At 51.3% G+C, this 16,303-nt stretch overlaps 1 protein-coding gene across 4 annotated transcripts in view; it reads left to right on the forward strand.

The window, feature by feature from the left end:
- USH1C (USH1 protein network component harmonin) overlaps positions 1–16,303 on the forward strand; it is a 47,818-nt gene that overhangs the window by 10,606 nt on the left and 20,909 nt on the right. For all 4 annotated transcript variants that reach the window (XM_023230841.2, XM_023230842.2, XM_023230843.2 and 1 more), the window contains exons 4-15: positions 2–140; positions 3,971–4,079; positions 4,172–4,196; positions 4,402–4,459; positions 4,771–4,865; positions 6,683–6,767; positions 7,748–7,807; positions 7,959–8,015; positions 8,304–8,446; positions 9,794–9,859; positions 10,210–10,334; positions 13,700–13,770. In XM_023230841.2, the coding sequence (XP_023086609.1) occupies positions 2–140; positions 3,971–4,079; positions 4,172–4,196; positions 4,402–4,459; positions 4,771–4,865; positions 6,683–6,767; positions 7,748–7,807; positions 7,959–8,015; positions 8,304–8,446; positions 9,794–9,859; positions 10,210–10,334; positions 13,700–13,770 (1,033 nt within the window). The remainder of the gene's footprint in view (position 1; positions 141–3,970; positions 4,080–4,171; positions 4,197–4,401; positions 4,460–4,770; positions 4,866–6,682; positions 6,768–7,747; positions 7,808–7,958; positions 8,016–8,303; positions 8,447–9,793; positions 9,860–10,209; positions 10,335–13,699; positions 13,771–16,303) is intronic.

The raw sequence follows: 16,303 nt of genomic DNA on the forward strand, positions 1-16,303 counted from the left end.
GGAAGCTGAAGGAGGTGCGTCTGGACCGTCTGCACCCCGAAGGCCTCGGCTTGAGCGTGCGCGGTGGCCTGGAGTTTGGCTGTGGGCTCTTCATCTCCCACCTCATCAAAGGTGGTCAGGCAGACAGTGTTGGGCTCCAGGTGAGCAAGCAGCGTCCAGAGGGAGGGGGAGCGAGGGCCTCAGACCTCCTGCCTCCCCCTCACTCATCCACTAGGCGGTGTGGCACAATGTGGTCACCCACTTTTCCGAGCCTTTGGGTGAGGAAGACGCTGGCGCATCCTGACAGATGTTCTTAGACTCATAGAAATCAGGCTGCAGGCAATTGCCTGTTTTCTTGAGTGAAGTGGAACCTGGCTGCTGCCTCCTTCCAACTGCTGCCTCCTTCCAACTGCTGCCGCTGCACTTCCCCCCACCTCCCCTACTCCCCAAGAGAGGAACATAGTGACGCCGGCACATGAAGTTTTGGACATGTGGCCTTTTACCAGCAGGGGGAAGGAAAGCCTGGTGCAGTGTGATGCCAAAGAGCACAGACTCTGAAGCAGGGTTAGCCGGGTTCAATTCTGGCTTTTCTCTTCATTAGGCTGTGTGACTTGGTGGAATGACTTAACCCTGTACCTCAATTTCCTCATCTATAAAATGAGTTGCTGATAGTACTGTCTACCTTGTCAGGTTGTATGAGTAAATGAATTAATAGTAGAAAGTGCTTATAGCAGGGCCTGGCACACAAATGCTGTGAGTCTGGTAAGTGAACAGACAGAGGGAGATTTAAGAAACGCCTGGAATGTGCCAAGTCACATTCTCACAAGCAGTCCTTGCTATATGCATTGAATGGATCATCCCCATTTTACAGAATTATTAATAGAGGCTGAGAGACCAGTAAGTGGCAAAGCCAGGATTAGAAACTGGGTCTCCTGACGGCCAAGCCCAGAAATCTCTCTTCAGCAACCCAGGTGCCTCTCCCCACACCTCAGGGCCTGAGCAGAGATGGGCAGAACTCCAGGTCTCACTCCTACCTGAGCCCAGGGCCCAGGGCCCTGTTTTTGTGTGTTGAGATAAAGGAGGCCCTCCCACCATCACCAAGAGCTTCCAGCGGGTTTGTTATCAACACCCCAATCCGGGCTGCCAAGCTGGGGCTTCAAGGGGCTCAAAGGCTAATGGTACAAGACACTGGGGCATAGAGGGTGGAAACAGGGAGCTGACAGACACTGCTTTGTTCTAAATCCCTGTCTCACGGCTCACTGGTGGTGTCTGAAATTTCAGCCCCTTCATTATTTCTTTCCTCTGCGGCACATTTTCCAGCTCAGAAACCCAGCCAGAGAAAACACATAATGAGCTCCTCTCTTGGCGTCAGCTGAGGCCGCCTTTTTTCCAGGGCGAGCTCTCCTAGGACAAGCAGTTCTCAATGCTGCCTCGATGACTGGGGGCGTTGGGGTATTTTAATGAGACCTAGAGTTTTACCTTCCTGGCTCTTTCTCAGGCTTATGAATTATCGGCCCTTTCTCTAGCTGACGGGTTTATCTCTCCTTTGTGCCGCTGTCCCTCAGATCGTTGTATCATCGTGTCCCTTGCACAAAGGGCCCTTTACAGGGTTTCACGCAGGGCAAGAAGGGAAGGAAAGTTGATCCTGCAACCTGAGCCAGGGGCCGTGTGGGAATCATTCCGACTGAGGTTCCGGGCAAATTCCCTTTAGGAATAAGACAGGGAACTTCACTCAGAGGAGCTTGGGGAAAAACGGCTGCATCCATTGACCTGTCTGGGATTCATGTTTCTGGGGAGATCTCTTGCCTGAGGGCAGCTGGGAGAAGATGCTGGAAGGCAGGAGAGGGCAGGTTCAGATACAGCCTGGCTGGGCTAAAGACCTGTGCTGATTTGACCTGTGAGGCTGGGTCCCCAGTGGTGGACTTGGACTCTCCCACATGACCTAGTCCTGGGGATCCACCCCTCTGCCCTTATTCCCTGCTGGAGATACTTGAGGGGTTTTTTTGTTTTTCAAGAATATCCTAACTTAACCTACGTCCTCTGCCTTGCACAAGGCAGCCTGTACCATACAACTTGCTGTATATTCCAGGCCTAGAAAATTATTCTGTGTGCCTTGGTTGTCCCTGTCATAACATGGACAGTGTAATGCCTGCCTTCGTGTGGGACTTGAGGGCTCTGACAGGTGGCAAGGATCCAGAGAGGGCAGGATGCAGGGAATTGCAGCCAGGCTTGGCCGGGTGCCCTTCTTTTCTGCTTCCAGACACCCAGGAAACACCACTTGTCTATCAGGGAGACCTGACTTCAAACCCCACGACACTGTTTACTAGTGGGGTAACCTTGAGCAAGTCACTTTACCTCTCTGAGTCTCTGTTTTCTCATCGATTAACAGAGATACACATTCCTGACCTGCAGGGTTGTCGTGGAAAATAGGTGGAAGGAGTTAGTCTGGCCACTGTCCTTGAATTAGATGTTCCCAGAAACCTAGAGGGTTCTTTAGTATGCCCCCACTCTGGTGCCATTTTGAGTCCTTGGTCACTCCTGTCAGGTCCCTGGGAAGACTGAGGTCTGTGTCCCACAGTGGGAAGGAAGCGTTCCTTGGAATAGTGAGAAAGTGACTCTGTGGGAGTGCTGTAGAAGACAGGAGTTACCCTAGAGGACCCCTCGGAGGCTGTATGTCCACCCAGCCCCTACCTACCTCGGTCCACGGGGAGTCCAGCTTGCGTCCCTCACGTATGCCAGCAAGTCTCCAAAGGGTGAGCATGTGTGTTTTGAGTTAAGCCCCCAGCTGACCTGCACTGGCCTCAGACAGGAACCTCTCCAGGAGCCAGTCTCTGTTTTGCAGCTACTGGCTGTGTGACCTTGGACAAAACCTCACTTCCTTGGGCCTCAGTTTCAGCTGACATCTGAGAGTCCCTCCTGCTCTGTGGTTATTAAATGAGGAGCTCCAGAATTGATCCCCAGGGTCAGGGTGCCTGGAGGAGCCGGCAGTGTCCAGCAGGGGGCAACCTCACCACGGCTCTGTGTCCAGGGCTGGCTGCCCAGGGCCGAGTCCCTATCTCACAATTCACTGTGGCCTAAGCCCTGAGAAGAGAGATCTGAGCTGAGTATTCAGGGATCAGGACTAACTCATGATAACAATAACACTCATGTATTGAGTGCTTACTGTGTGCCAGGCACTAGCTGGCTTTACATGCACAAGCTCACTTAATTCTCACAGCAACCTTGGTATTCCTCATCTTACAGACGAGGAAAACAGGTTCAGAGAGTTCAAGAGACTTGCTCAAGGTCACACAGCTCATAATAATAAAAGAAGGGATTTGAACCCAGCACATCTGATGCCAAAGCCCTGTGCTCATCCACTGTTCTTTGCTTGCTCCCAAAATAGGAATTCAGAGGTCAGGGCCACGGCAGAGTTAAAATGTTCACCAAGTTTCCATATGGTGGGGAAAAAAAATCGTGTGTGTGTGTGTGTGTGTCGGTGATGTGAGCTTGGGTCAGGAGTCACAGAAGGTCCCCACCCTGACTCAGTTACAGTGTTGTAGCAATTAGCAGAAAAAGGAAGCCAACTTCCTAGGGGCGGGTTGGGACAAAGTCCCAGTAAGAGTAGCTTAAAGCTGAGTGAAAGGTCACCGTTTGCATAGAATCCAGAATCTGATGGTGCCCCAATGGAGTGAAAGGGGCACCAGGGTCAGGGTGCAGAGAGTTCTGAGATCTTCTCCCAGCTCTGCTGCACACCTGCTGTGCCCCTCACCCCTGTCTTGGTTTCTCCATCTGTAAAATGGGGCGGCAAGACTGCTTGGACATGCCACCTGAACCTGGGATCCCCCAGGCTGATGGAGGGTGGGTTGGATGAGATCAAGGCTTATTCCAGGGGATGGCATGGCCACCCTTCCCTTTTCCGGATAGCAGTCTGGGAGCATCTGGTGGTGAGTCTGCCCCACTGCCTGATGCTCCCTCCACCCGGTGCTCCCTGCCTCTCTCTGTGGTCAAGGTAGGGGACGAGATCGTCCGGATCAATGGATATTCCATCTCCTGCTGTACCCATGAGGAGGTCATCAACCTCATCCGAACCAAGAAAACTGTGTCCATCAAAGTGAGACGTGAGTGACACCAGAGCAGGGCAGGGCTCCATGACGGTAGGCGGGAGGGAGGGTGGAGGAGCTGTCCTAACCCCTGTGCCTTTCTCCCACAGACATTGGCCTGATCCCCGTGAAGAGGTGAGAGGCCCCTCCTCTGCAGGCCGACTCTTCCCTGTGGGCCCAGGGTCCTGGTATAGCCCTGGGGTCCAGCTCTCACCATGCCAGCCCTGGTCCTGGGCCAGTGGAGGCTGGAGGCTCTAGTCATGGTGGATCTGGATTTGGGGCCTGGTTCCTCAAATGTCTCTCGCTAACCATCCTTCCATCTATTTTCCCTTCCCATCAGCTCTCCTGATGAGCCCCTCAAGTGGCAGTATGTGGATCAGTTTGTGTCAGAATCTGGGGTAAGGGCCAGACCTCCTGTGATGGGGTTTGGGTGGGGTCATCTTCAAGGATGGGCGGCCAGTCCTAAAGGGAGGGCTTGCTCTGGAGATGCACTCTCAGGGACTTCACACAGGCTCCCAGGGCAGCCCGCACACTGCTGTGGGGCAGTGGCCCTCAGCCAGGCCAGGCTGGTGCAGACACATCCCCAGGGACAGAATGATGATCTGGCTGGTGTGAGTTCAGCAGTGCTCGCCCTGCAGATCCCATGAGCTCAAGAGGCCGCTTGCACGCATGTGGACACTCAGAGATTCTGCTTCTATCTCCCTTTCAGGGGGGGCGAGGCAGCCTGGGCTCCCCCGGAAATCGGGAAAACAAGGAGAAGAAGGTCTTCATCAGCCTGGTGGGCTCCCGGGGCCTTGGCTGCAGGTGGGTGGTGGGCATGCCCTGGGGTCATTCGTGGCCAGTGCACCCCAGCAAGCCTCTATTGCCCTCCCCTTCCTCACTGCTGCTTCTGAGGAAAGCTGGCTCACCAGGGATGTGACTTGTCCATGGGTGATGGTATTTTTTTGTTAGAGACAGGGTCTGGCTCTGTCACCTGGGCTGGAGTGCAATGGCGTGATCATAGCTCACTGTAGCCTCGACCTCCCCAGCTCAAGCAATCCTCCCACCTCAACCTCCAAGTAGCTGGGTCTACAGAAACACACCACGACACCCAGCTAACTTTTACTTTTTTTGTAGAGATGGAGTTTTGTTATGTTGCCAAGGCTGGTCTCAAATTCCTGGGCTCAAGTGATCCTCCCACCTCAGCCTCCCAAAGTGCTGGGATTAGAGGCATGAAGCACCGCGCCCAGCCTTGGTGATGACACTTCTTGGTGCCTGATTTCCCCTCGGAACTTCACAACAGGCCTGTAGGGCCAGAGGGGCGTCTCTAATAGATCCCAATTTGTGGATGAAGAAATTGAGGCCTAGGGGCAGAACCATGTTACCTTGTAGGTCCTTGAGTCACTACAAAAGGAGCCTCTTCAGCTGGTCATTTCTGTCACAGTTCTCTTATCACTTATTACCTTGTCGGCTTCCTTAAGAGGCAGACGGGGAATTCCAAACAGACACTGGGCCACACGGGGCTCAAGCCTGCAGGTTCCACCGTTACTCAGATCCCAGTTCCAGCCCTGCTTTCCCACTTAAGAGCTCTGGAACCTTGGGCCAGTTACTTAACCACTTGGAGCCTCAGTTTCTCCCTCTATAAATTGATGATAATAATTCCCACGTCACAGGGTGATTGTGGAGAAAGTAAAATACCAAGCTTAGTACCTGCTAAATAGTAAGCAGTTGGTAAATATTAGTTGTTATTATTTGAGTTATTCCTGTTCTTTCCTTTCATTCACATTTATTCCATGTTTTGTGCCAAGCATAAGTGATAAAAGAGCCCAGGAGCTGGAGGCTGTGGAGAGCTTCTGGGAGACAAGAGCCTAATCTAGAAGCCAACCACATAAACAGTTATAATACAGGGTGATAGGGACTTAAATGGAACTACATTCTGTGTCCGGGATGGCAAATAGGTGCCATCTCTAATCAATTAGTAGGAGCTCCCTGTAGTGCTGCTTTGAAAAGGATTCTAAAGCTATTCTAAAGCTATATCCAGGCTTGTGGGAAAGAGTGCTGTGATCAATGAGTGATTTCTGCCACCAATCTAGGAGGGAATAATCACAGTACATGTGCCATCCCTGCCATAAATGTCATAGGAGCACTGAGAACCGAGCAAATAGCTTAGTCTTGGGATAGAATAAGGGATCTGAGCCAGGCATGGTGGTGCGCACCTGTAGTCACAGCTAGTCAAGAGGTTGAGGTAGGAGGATTGCTTGAGCCCAGGAGCTGGAGGCTGTGGAGAGCTATGATCACACCACTGCACTCCAACCTGGGTGACAGAGCAAGACTCTGTCTCTAAAAAATAAATTTTTAAAAAAAGAGGATCTGCTGAAAATCTTTTATAAGGGATAGCATTTGGTTCTTAAGGAATGGACAGGAAAGTGCTAGAAAGAAAAAAGAAACAACATATGAGGTATATTAGGTGAGAGATTGGGTAGGACGAATTACAAGGAGTTTTCTGTGGCTGTTGCCCAGGGTAGCAGTAGAAATCAGGCTGGATGGGGAGACAGAGGCTGAAGAGGTAGGCAGCCGAGGGCCTTCAGTCCTGAGTTCACGAGTGACCTGTATCCTAAGCACACATTTCCCACCTCCCGCAGCATTTCCAGCGGCCCCATCCAGAAGCCTGGCATCTTCATCAGCCACGTGAAACCTGGCTCCCTGTCTGCTGAGGTGGGATTGGAGGTGAGTGACGCTGGGCCGGCCCCAGTGGGGGCCCACTGGAAACTGGGTCAGACTGTGATCTCGCGGTGACAGGGGCAGGTGCCTTTCCACATGGCCCTCTTTCAGCGGTCACTGATCAGGAGGAGCCCTACCCACCCTGCAGAGAAGGCTTCACAGAGTGGGGACATTTGACCCTTCTGCAGCCTTCCATAGCTCTGATAGTTGTTGGTCGTGAGCTTGGGAATGTCATAATGGTAATCAAAGAGTGGACCTTCAGGGTCCACTTGCATCGGACATTGTTCCACGCCCTTTACACTTCACAAGAACGCTGAGGATTAAGTGCCACCATTATCCCCACTTTACATATGAGGAAACTGAGACCCAGAGAAAGTATATGATTTTTCTAAAATCGTGTACCTAGCATGGTAGGGCTGGAATTCAAACCTAGGTGGTCTCATCCCAAAGCAGGAACCCTTAACCTCTTCTTTGGACAAGTTACTTCATGTCTCTGTGCTTCAGTTTCCTTACCTATAAGATGGGGATAATAAAGCCTTTCTTCCAGGGTTGTTGTGTGGGTTAAAGTAATTAATACGTATACTAGAACTGTGCCAAGCACACTGTAAGTGATCAGTGAATGTTAGCTATTCTGTTATGACGATTCAACACAGCCTCTGCTAAATGAGAAGCTCAAAAGTTTCCGCATCTACAAACTGTGATTTCTAAAGCAAATGTCATCAAATTTAGCCAAGAAAAGAACATGTAATGGTATAATATTTGATAGTTGATAAGGTAGTTATGAAGTAGGAGAGTGCCAGGGTCAGCTTTAAGCCCTCCCGGAGCTCCACCAGAGCTTTCCAACTGCTCCATTCATCAGGAGGAACTGAGGTACAGCCACTTGAAGACCCAGCGTCTGACCCAGAGCCCCTGGGGGAGCCCGTCCTGCAGATGAGCGAGTGTACAGATAGCGTAAACACACTAATCTTTTTCCACTTCCCCACCAGACAGGGGACCAGATTGTCGAAGTCAATGGCATCGACTTCTCTAACCTGGACCACAAGGAGGTGAGATGTGGGGGTCTTCACCTGCTGGCCCTTGTCATCTCCACACCCCACTTCTCACCCCCACCACCCTGAAGCCTGGGGCCTTCTGTGCTCTCTGCCTGGACTGCTCTAGTCTGTCAGGCCTCGACCCACTGTCCTTCTGTCCCCACAGGCTGTGAACGTGCTGAAGAGTAGCCGCAGCCTGACCATCTCCATCGTAGCTGGAGCTGTAAGTCCAGAATGAGCTGGTGGGAGCCCCTTGACCCTCATCCCCAGCCCCTCTGACCTTTGATCTCTGCCACACACTCCCAGGGTGGCAGGTCTCCTTCCCTGAAGCTCTGACAGAGCAGAGGGAGGGAGAGGACTTCTGCCCAGCAAGAAGTTTGGGTCAGGGATTGCGGGAGCCACTGTGCCTGATGGTGCTGAGAAGACCACCTGCATCTCAGCCCCCAGGGGTGTGGCAGGGGATCCCCAGGTTCCCCAGGGGCTGAGCAAGGGGCCTCTTTTCTCCCACGAGGGCCGGGAGCTGTTCATGACAGACCGGGAGCGGCTGGCAGAGGCGCGGCAGCGTGAGCTGCAGCGGCAGGAGCTTCTCATGCAGAAGCGGCTGGCGATGGAGTCCAACAAGATCCTCCTGGAGCAGCAGGAGATGGAGCGGCAGTGAGTGCAGCCAGCCCTGGATGCCCTGCCCCACTATACAACCCCACCTAGCTTGTTTCCTGCCTGCTGTGTCCCCAGCTAATTTCCTCCTCCTCCCTGGTGGCCAGTCCTCAGACCAGATGAGTTTGGTGGTAGGTCAGTGTATCCATCCTTGGCCCCTTCCTCCTTGCTGAGCAGAGACCCCTGACTTCCAAGATTCCAAGAATGTGGAAGATAAGCATCCTTCTAGCAGTAGGCTCCAGCTAGCTAGGATTAGCTACTAGCTAACATTTGTCAAGTACCTCTATAAGGCTGGCGTTGTATTAGGGCCTTGTTTATGTTTCTTAATTCCCACAATAGCCCTGGGAGGTAGAGGTAGAGAGTATTAACCCCATTTTACAGGTGTGGAGACTGACACTCAGAGAGGTGAAGCCACTTGTGTCCAAAGTCACACGTGGCCAAGCTGGGATCACCCCCAGGCAATCTGGCAAGTCCCCACAGGGCTGCCCTGCCTATAGTGATAAAGCTCGTCCCTGTCCAGGACGATTGAAATCATGACCTAAGAGAATAAATGGGATGAGCAATTCGTAAATCAAAAACTACTGTCAAGATCCAAACCCAAATACATTCTGGGCATTTAAAAGTATTTCATGGCTAGACGTGGTGGCTCACACCCTGTAATCCCAGCACTTTAGGAGGTCAAGGCCTGTGGATCATTTGAGGTCAGGAGTTCGAGACCAGCCTGGCCAACATGGTGAAATCATGTCTCTACTAAAAATACAAAAAAATTAGCTGGACTTGGTGGCATGCGACTGTAATCCCAGCTTCTCGGGAGGCTGAGGCACAAGAATCACTTGAACCTGGGAGGCAGAGGTTGCAGTGAGCCGAGATTGCACCACTGAACTCCTGGGTGCAAAGTGAGACTTTGTCTCAATCAATCAATGTATTTTGAAAAGGAAAGAGGAAAGGCTGTCCCCATCTCCCCCATCACAGAGTTAGCTGGGAGTATTCCACCTGGCTAGGAGCCCCTGCTTTGCTCCTGGGGTCAGTCCAGGCCCCGCCTGTCATCGGTCACCTTACCTAAGTATTTGGAGGAGGGTGCATGAAGTGTGGCCTTCACGTGGATCTGCTTCCCTGCTCCCACAGTCCAGCATCTCTGCTCAGCCATGCCAGACAAAACCATACAAGAGCACAGGGCCTAGCCTTTGTTAGATAACATGCCCCAAAACCAAAGTTGGTCCAGGCCTCCTAGGAAGGAAGCCTGGAGAAAAATCATTTCGAACTTTTCTCAAATCAAGAATTCACAGTAAGGAAGAGTTCATTTCTCTTGCATAGGGCCAAACATGCCAGTCTGCATTTGTGTTTCAGAAGGAGAAAAGAAATTGCCCAGAAGGCAGCAGAGGAAAATGAGAGATACCGGAAGGAGATGGAACAGTGAGTACCTCGGCCCCACGCGTGTCTGTGCATGAACATTAGTATGCTCGGGGGAGAGCGGTCAGCCAGAGGCTGCCTCCAGGACCAGTTTACCTGGTTCTCTCACCCCTTGGTGGGTCCTCCTTTATTTGTAGTAAAGCCTGTCATATTATAGTAACTGGAACATAGTCTCATATAATTGCCAAGGTGGGGTTCACACTCAATTTAGAATATAAGCTCTGGGACTTTGCTTGATTCACCACAGCTAGAACCACGAGGCTTCCCCCGGGCTCGCTGGGGCTCTCCGAAATGTAGGAGATGGGCCTATGAAGGTTCTGACTCCAATAACAGGCATGGGGGTCTCATTTCAGGATTGTGGAGGAGGAAGAGAAGTTTAAGAAGCAGTGGGAAGAAGACTGGGGCTCAAAGGAACAGCTACTCTTGCCTAAAACCATCACTGCTGAGGTGCACCCAGTACCCCTTCGCAAGCCAAAGTGTAAGTTTCATGAGCCGGGGGAGAGGCTAAGGGGACTAGACAGAAATGCTGGCCCTCCCTCCCCTCACCACCACCCCCAGGTGAATAGCCCTTGGTGCTCTGGGCTGCGGTTCCTTCATGGAGGGGCAGCTGTGGGTCAGAGACCATCTGCCCCAGCATCAAGGTAGGAGGGATCTGTCTGCTCTGCTTGTTCACGGGCCAGCTCCGCATACCCAGCTCCCAGGCCCCACACAACACTGATGCGGGCAGGCTGTCAGGCTGCTGAAGAGGGAATAAGGGCCATGGCAAAAGTGGACTAGCTCATGGGATTACCGTCCTAGTGTTTTGGGTGTCGGGTCCTCCTCCTACTTTGTTCTGAACAGGGACTGGGGTGAAGCCAACAGCAAAAAAGAGAGGAAGGAGCTCACATCAGAGAAGGGCTCTGGTGGTCCAAGGTTGATTCATAACTGTGGGAGAAGCTTACTAAGTGTCTCCAGCCCCTATATCCCTGTACGTGGACCACCGTCACGCCACTCCAAGGATGGAGGCAGGAACAGGACTAGGAAGCTTCTCCCAGACACCCAGCTGTGGGCTGTGGCCATGCTATTCTGGAGCCTCAGCTCATATTCTCCTTACTATCTCCTCTCTTCATCTGTCCCGCATCCTCACCTCCAGTTTCAGTCCAGGCCTCTACCACCTGCTCCCTGACCACCTTCTCAACCCCGGTTTCCAGATGCCTCTTTAAGAGGCAGCCTACACTGCCAGAGGAAAACGGAGGTCATGACAACCACAAGTCCAGGATTGCTGGTTGGGTCCTTACTCCTGCCTTCCAGCTGTTTTGACTTACAGTTGACACAGGTCTTACTCCAGCTGATTGTGCTCAGCTGACCTGGGAACCTCCAGCTAGGGGTGAATCTGGACTCAAGAGCCCAGGTTCCCCATCTCTGCTGTGGGGCAGTCATTTGGCATGCTGTGATGGGGTCTCAACAGCTCTGTCCCCAACTTTGGGTCACATCTGAGACCTATGGGAATGTCAACCTGCCAACACAGGCCATTTGCACCAAGGAAGAGGTGCAGGGTATCTGGATGGTTCCATTTCACCCCTCTCTGGTGCAGGCAAGCAGCTCCAACACATTTCTTCCTGGCAGCAGGGCAGTGTCATCTCCTGGTCCTCTCCGAAGGACAAAGCACACTCTCATCGGCCTCCCCCATGACATTCAGTATCAGTTGAGGATGTGGCCAGAGCTAAGCTCCCAATGAATGATCCCTGTTTCAGACGGGCAGCTAATTTGCTCTTATGAGTGAAACAGGAGCTTCAGGAGAGAAATCGATTTTAATTGCTTCTCATGGAAGTAATCCTAGTCAATTTGGTACCTTCCAAGAAATTGGGCCTCAGCGTCACAGCAAACACACCCTCTCAGGAACAATAGAAAATAAAAACCCTTTCACTAGCTAGTTATTTATTTAGTGCTTTTTAACCAAATCAAGCTCCTTGAATAAAAAGATGAAGAATTTTGCATTTGCTCAAGGTAAATGTAATCTTAGGCAGCTCCACAAAGCACAGGATGGATGACCCCCGCCTGCCTGCTGAGCTGGGACAGCTGCTGCCTCTATCTGTCTCCGTATGCACCAGCAATTTAATTCTCATTTGGACCTAAGGCAGGAAATGCAGTGAGGTCCCTGAGCCAGCTCACCTCCTGCCTCACTCCCTATTCCCCAGAGGCTAGCATGGTCTAGCAGGCCTGGGCCCCAGCCAGCTCCTACCCAACCACCCTTCAACTCAGGGACCCAGTTTGCAATGGGTTATACCTGACTCAGGCTTCTATGCCTGCAAGGGGTGGGCCCTGCTTTTTTTTTTTTTCTTTTTTTTTTTCTTGAGACGGAGTTTCGCTCTTGTTGCCCAGGCTGGAGTACAATGGTGTGATCTCAGCTCACCGCAACCTCTGCCTCCCAGGTTCAAGCAATTCTCCTGCCTCAGCCTCCCAAGTAGCTGGGACTACAGACATGCGCCACCATGCCCGGCTAATTTTGTATTTTTAGTAGAGAGGGGGTTTCACCATGTTGGTCAGGCTGGTCTTGAACTCCCGACCTCAAGTGATCTGCCCATCTCTGCCTCCCAAAGTCAAGAGCCACCGCGCCTGACCCCGGGCCCTGCATTTTTTTAAAATAAAAGAGCATGGGGCATCTCTTACCTAGAAAATGAAGTCACTCATCCTAATGATGTGCCTGGGACTGACTGCCCCCCAACCTGCCCCAGGGAGCTTTTAAAATTGCTGCAGCCCACCTACCCATGGCTAATCCAGCAGACCCCCAACATTTTGCCAAGCCCTGAAGGCCAGGACACCACCACGGAGGCTCCTAACAGACCTTCCCTTAGCTTAGGCAGTAGGTGGTTGCATGGGAGTTGAGGGGGCAGCCTTGACTAAGGATCCAGTAGCTGAGGGATTCTTGAAAGAGGGAGATGTTTAAGAGATCTCCAACCTTCTCTCCCTATCCAAGGCCCTATCAACTATCTCCCTCACTTCCACCACAAGAGACCCCATGATTTGGAAGTTGAGGTTATTTTCCTAACAAACTATTAAATAATCATTTGTGTTCCATTGTTTTATTAAGTAGCCCTTGTTAGTAAGGGAGCATCAGGGTTCCACTGTTGGGTAAATGTAATTTGAGCCAAAAGCCAAAGAACTTAACAGCCTTTGCATAGGCCAATGGGCAAGTTCTGTTAAGCTTTTAAAATATTAAAAAGCAGCTCACAAGCAAACTGGTACACTACCTTCCAGAGTCCTAGGGAGGCCAGAGTCCAAGCTGGAAACACTGGAATGGAGGGTCTGCTCTTCTCTCCACATTATGTCAAAATTCAGGTCTTCCTAACTGCGGGTGCCCCTTTTACCTTTTGGGATGTCCCCACCTCCTCAGGACCTTCAGCCTCCATCTGCTGCCCACACTGTTCAGACATCCCCTGGGGACCCAGAACTCCAAGGCAAGGGTGATAAGCAGAAGGCAGGAGGGTCTTTCTCCCTTTGCAGCCCCTTGCCCTCAAATGTGTGCGATTCTCAGATATTCCCATCCTCCTCACTGCACTTCCCAGCCTTCAGCCCAACATCCTACAAAATGGTTCTCACGCTGCCCTCAGATCTGAGTTTCCTGTTGTTAGTCCTTTGTACAGACAGATAAACTAAAGCTGCCAAGGTTGAAAGCACTGTATGCACCAGCTCAGAGCAAAAAACCTTTGCTCTGCGCTCCTGACCTCTGACCCCTGCCCCTGACCTCACAACTCCCCTGGAGGAAGCTGATCACAGGTCTCCACACTCCTGAGAAGCTTCTCCGGCCTCTTGGTCTCCCAGGTCCCTTTTGGTTCACCCGCTTCCTCCTCTTTTCCCCGGTAGATCAGGGAGTGGAGCCTGAGCTCGAGCCCACAGATGACCCGGATGGAGGCACGGAGGAGCAGGGAGAGCAGGTTCGCGCCCCCGCTTTGCTCCCTGGCCTGGCTGCTTTGCTTGCCCTGCCCGCCTCCTCCTGACCACAGTGCAGACACCCAGCTTCAGGGGGCCGGCATGTATAGGGGCCACTAGAGTCTGTAAAGCTCCTCCAAGCCCTGGCTTGGCCGAAGCACTGTACACAAAGCGTAGAGGACAGGACTCAACCCCGAGGGTGGTAGATCAGCTGTCGCACACCGGTACCACTGAACCGCTGGCTCGAATATTTAGATATTGCCAAATTCCCCCTCTGCTGCTCTGGCCCCTCCCCCAGGACCCCCTAGACCACTCCCAAATCCAGCAACTAAGGAGGTAGTGTCTGGTCCAGCAGGGGGTTTTCAGCATCCTGTTCCGGCACTCAGGCTGGTCGGGGTGGGTAATTCAGCCATCGTTCTTGGCCCCAGGGAGCTTCAGATTGGGGTTATTACTTTGTGGAGCTGTGGCCTAAGGGAGGAAGGGGGCTGGTGCACTGGTTATCTGGCCTGGATGAGGATATGTTTTCTGGGGGCACATCTCCTGCCCACTCCTGCTGGAGCTGTCCTTCCCAGAGCTGTCCCAGCCACTGCCTTCTCTTTCAATGTTGAAAGTGGAGGACTTGGCCTGCACTATGAGACAAGCCAGTTTTGTTGTGTCGAACAAAAGTTCTAGGCAGACACCCAGGCTCCCTTTTGTCTTGAGCCATTTCTTGTATGGAGGGACCAGACATGGGTTAGAAAAGGCCTTGTTCTCTTTCAACAAGGCTTTGTATGTGAAGACTGTGATTTGGAAAAGCTCATCCTTCCACAAGGGGTTTTCTCTTTGATGTTCTGGGCCTGACTTCTGAAGCCAGTGTCCTGGGGAGAGGCATTTGAGAGTGACCCAGGGCCTGGGAACTGGGGCTTTTCTCAGGTGGTCTTAGGCCTGTTCTGCAACCAACGCAAGGCCAGGTAAGCAGAGTTAGACAAAGGGTGCAGTTTTGCTGTCGGATCGGCCAATGCTGTTCATCTCACAAAGCCATGCATTCCTTGGGAACCCAGCTCCCATCTGCTGCCCATGGATGCTCTGGCTGAGCTGAATGAACTGTGTCTCATCATTTTGTTATCTGTGTTCTTATAGCTTTTGGGTGGTTTTATCGTTACGATGGCAAATTCCCAACTATCCGGAAGGTAGGACAGGGTTGGGTGCTATGCTGGTGTGCTGCTGAGTTTGCTGTGTGGGTTTTGGCTTTTCCCAAACATTCCTTGTCCTATCAACACTAAATGGTGTGACTTGGCCTGTTCACTTGGAAGGCTAACCCCATCTGCATCTCTGTGTCAGGCTGACATCAAATGGCAGGGTGCCATTGCAAAGGCAACATTGGGAGAAGGATCCATGGTGTGAGACCTACCCAAGTACCATCTGGCACTGTGTGCATCAGCGCTGGCCCTGATGGGCACAGGAAAGGGGCAGGAAGCTTCTCCTTGTTTCTCTGTCAAGTAGAACTAGAGACTAAGGCCAGAAGCTTGGGGACAGACAGAGCGAATTATCAGGGTGGGTGTACCTAGTGCATGTTATGAGACCTGCTGTGCCAGATGCAGCCTGGCTGACGAGGTGGAGATTTGCTGCCTCAGGTCAAGACAGAGACCCACTCCAAGCACAGCCCTCTCCTAGAAATATCTCTGCATGTGCCCAGGATAATGCATTTTTCCAATCTCTAGGACCTTTAATTTTCTCTCTAAATCTTATTACAATATCTCCAGGCCTTGTAAAACTCTCTTGTCCTTGTCTTTCTAAATCACATTGACATTTGATTGTGAAAACATTGCTGTTAATATGTGTAATTGGACATTCGAGATGACTTGGTATTTGGAAGTCAGGCAACAGCATAAATCTGGGTGAGCTAAATTGGATGTTATCACTTGACCAGCGCTTTCTGGCAAGATGTCGGTCTCCCAGAAACCAGAGCACTGGCAGCTGAGTGACCTTGAGGATATATAACTTCTCCCTGCCTGTAAAATGGGAATATTAACTGTGCCAGGAAAATCTACCCCCTTCCTCCAGCACATTGCTATTAAAATAACACACAGTAATATTTTTCCTGATAGAGGTAAATGCCTGTATCTAGGAAAATAGATCATGATTTGTACAGCACTGAATAAACTTGGAACAGAGTTCCTCAGGGAATTCCTTCCCACATTGTCCTGGTCTCAGAAAGGCCTTGGTCTCATAAGACTATCTGTTTCACTTGATAGGCTGATTTTGGTGGCTTAGGATGCCTCATTGGGTTAGATTTCTAATTCTTCTCTATATACTGCCTCTACTAGAACTCAGCTAGAGAGGACAAAACACACACACACACACACATAGAATTTTACTCGAAAAAAATAATAAAGGAGACAGATATGTCAAATCTTTTTCAGACACTAATAACATGTAAACGTAAAAGAACTAGAATCTTCTCCATATACCACTTCCCATCAGAAATCATGTCCTTGAAAGTGCTGTTGATAAAGAATTCGGGCTGCCTTTCCCCTATTCCTTAATCTACTTATTCCA

The sequence above is a fragment of the Piliocolobus tephrosceles genome, chromosome 13, assembly GCF_002776525.5.
Source record: "Piliocolobus tephrosceles isolate RC106 chromosome 13, ASM277652v3, whole genome shotgun sequence".
NCBI lineage: Eukaryota > Metazoa > Chordata > Mammalia > Primates > Cercopithecidae > Piliocolobus > Piliocolobus tephrosceles.